At 45.8% G+C, this 2500-nt stretch overlaps 1 protein-coding gene across 1 annotated transcript in view; it reads right to left on the reverse strand.

Annotated features, from left to right (window-relative positions):
• LOC148076160 (NT-3 growth factor receptor-like) overlaps positions 1-2500 on the reverse strand; it is a 131009-nt gene that overhangs the window by 49447 nt on the left and 79062 nt on the right. Inside the window, exon 8 of the mRNA XM_087793114.1 lies at positions 841-1140. Within this exon, the coding sequence (XP_087649240.1) occupies positions 841-1140 (300 nt within the window). The remainder of the gene's footprint in view (positions 1-840; positions 1141-2500) is intronic.

A 2500-nucleotide genomic window follows, 5' to 3' on the forward strand; every position in this document is an offset into this window, starting at 1 on the left:
AGGCTTCGTAGTATTTCTTTGAGAGGCTTCGTAGTATTTCTTTGAGAGGCTTCGTAGTATTTTTATTTGAGAGGCTTCGTAGTATTTCTTTGACAGGCTTCGTAGTATTTCTTAGAGAGGCTTCGTAGTATTTCTTTGACAGGCTTCGTAGTATTTCTTAGGGAGGCTTCGTAGTATTACTTAGTGAGGCTTCATATTATTTCTTTGAGAGGCTTCATAGAATTTTTATTTGAGAGGGTTCGTAGTATTACTTCAGGATGCTTCGTCGTATTACTTAGTGAGGCTTCATATTATTTCTTTCAGAGGCTTCATAGTTTTTATTTCTGAGGCTTCGTAGTATTTCTTAGGGAGGCTTTGTAGTATTTATTTGAGAGGGTTCGTAGTATTACTTCGGGATGCTTCGTAGTATTACTTAGCGAGGCTTCGGAGTATTTATTTGTGATGCTTCGTAGCATTACTTAGGGAGGCTTCGGAGTAATAATTTGTGATGCTTCGTAGTATTTCTTTGAGAGGCTTCGTAGTATTTATTTTTGAGGCTTCGTAGTATTACTTTGGGATGCTTCGTAGTATTACTTAGCGGGGCTTTGTAGTATTACTTAGCGAGGCTTCTTAGCATTACTTAGCGAGGCTTCGTAGTATAACTTAGCGAGGCTTCGTAGTATTACTTAGCGAGGGTTCATTATATTACTAGTAATAGTAGTAATGCTAGAAAAAAGTAGTGAATGAACCACCGCCCAAAATAACAAACATTCACTTTTGTTCTGAAAGTCTTTTTCAGATTCTTCCTCAGGAAACTGTCAATCTCTGTCAAAGGTCAGAGGTCGAAGGTCGAAGCCTCACCTTCTCGGTCCATGTCCATGAGGAAGTGTCCGTACACGGTCTTGGTCGCGGTGCCCAGAGCGTTGCTGGCCTCCAGCGTGTAGTTGCCGTTGTTGAGGTGCGTGGGGTTCTGGAAGAGCAGGCAGCCCTCCAGGTAGTCCTGGTACGAGTCCACCTCGCTGCGCACGAACTGGTCCTGCTGGACCTCCTGGCGCTTGTGGATCCATCGCAGCCGCGGAGGAGGAAACCCACGGACGCTGAACTCGATGCAGGTGTCGTGACGCTTCTCCGGCTCGGACAGACGCAGGATGACGGGAGGAACTGAGGAGTCGGAACCAGAACCAGAGCCAGAGTCAGAGTCAGAGTCAGAGTCAGAGTCAGAGTCAGAGTCAGAGTCTAGCGACACACTAGTGACACACTAGCAACACCCGTACGACACACTAGCGACACACTAACGACACACTAGCGACACACTAACAAGCACTAGCGACACACTAGTGACATACTAGCAACACCCGTACGACACACTAGCGACACACTAACGACACACTAGCGACACACTAACAAGCACTAGCGACACACTAGTGACATACTAGCAACACCTGTACAACACACTAGCGACACACTAACGACACACTAGCGACACACTAACAAGCACTAGTGACACACTAACGACTCACTAACGACACACTAACGACACACTAGCGAAACAATAGCGACACACTAACGACACACTAGCGACACACTAACAAGCACTAGTGACACACTAACGACTCACTAACGACACACTAACGACACACTAACGACTCACTAACGACACACTAACGACACACTAGCGAAACAATAACGACACACTAACGACACACTAGCGACTCACTAACGACACACTAACGACACACTAACGACACACTAACGACTCACTAACGACACACTAACGACACACTAACGACTCACTAACGACACACTAACGACACACTAGCGAAACAATAACGACACACTAACGACACACTAGCGACTCACTAACGACACAGTAACGATACACTAACGACACACTAACGACACACTAACGACTCACTAACGACACACTAACGACACACTAACAAGCACTAGCGACACACTAGTGACATACTAGCAACACCCGTACAACACACTAGCGACACACTAACGACACACTAGCGACACACTAACAAGCACTAGTGACACACTAACGACTCACTAACGACACACTAACGACACACTAGCGAAACAATAGCGACACACTAACGACACACTAGCGACACACTAACAAGCACTAGTGACACACTAACGACTCACTAACGACACACTAACGACACACTAACGACTCACTAACGACACACTAACGACACACTAGCGAAACAATAACGACACACTAACGACACACTAGCGACTCACTAACGACACACTAACGACACACTAACGACACACTAACGACTCACTAACGACACACTAACGACACACTAACGACTCACTAACGACACACTAACGACACACTAGCGAAACAATAACGACACACTAACGACACACTAGCGACTCACTAACGACACAGTAACGATACACTAACGACACACTAACGACACACTAACGACTCACTAACGACACACTAACGACACACTAATGACACACTAACGACTCACTAACGACACACTAACGACACACTAGC

The sequence above is a fragment of the Callionymus lyra genome, chromosome 6 (assembly GCF_982586985.1).
Source record: "Callionymus lyra chromosome 6, fCalLyr1.hap1.1, whole genome shotgun sequence".
In the NCBI taxonomy this organism is placed as follows: Eukaryota; Metazoa; Chordata; class Actinopteri; order Syngnathiformes; family Callionymidae; genus Callionymus; species Callionymus lyra.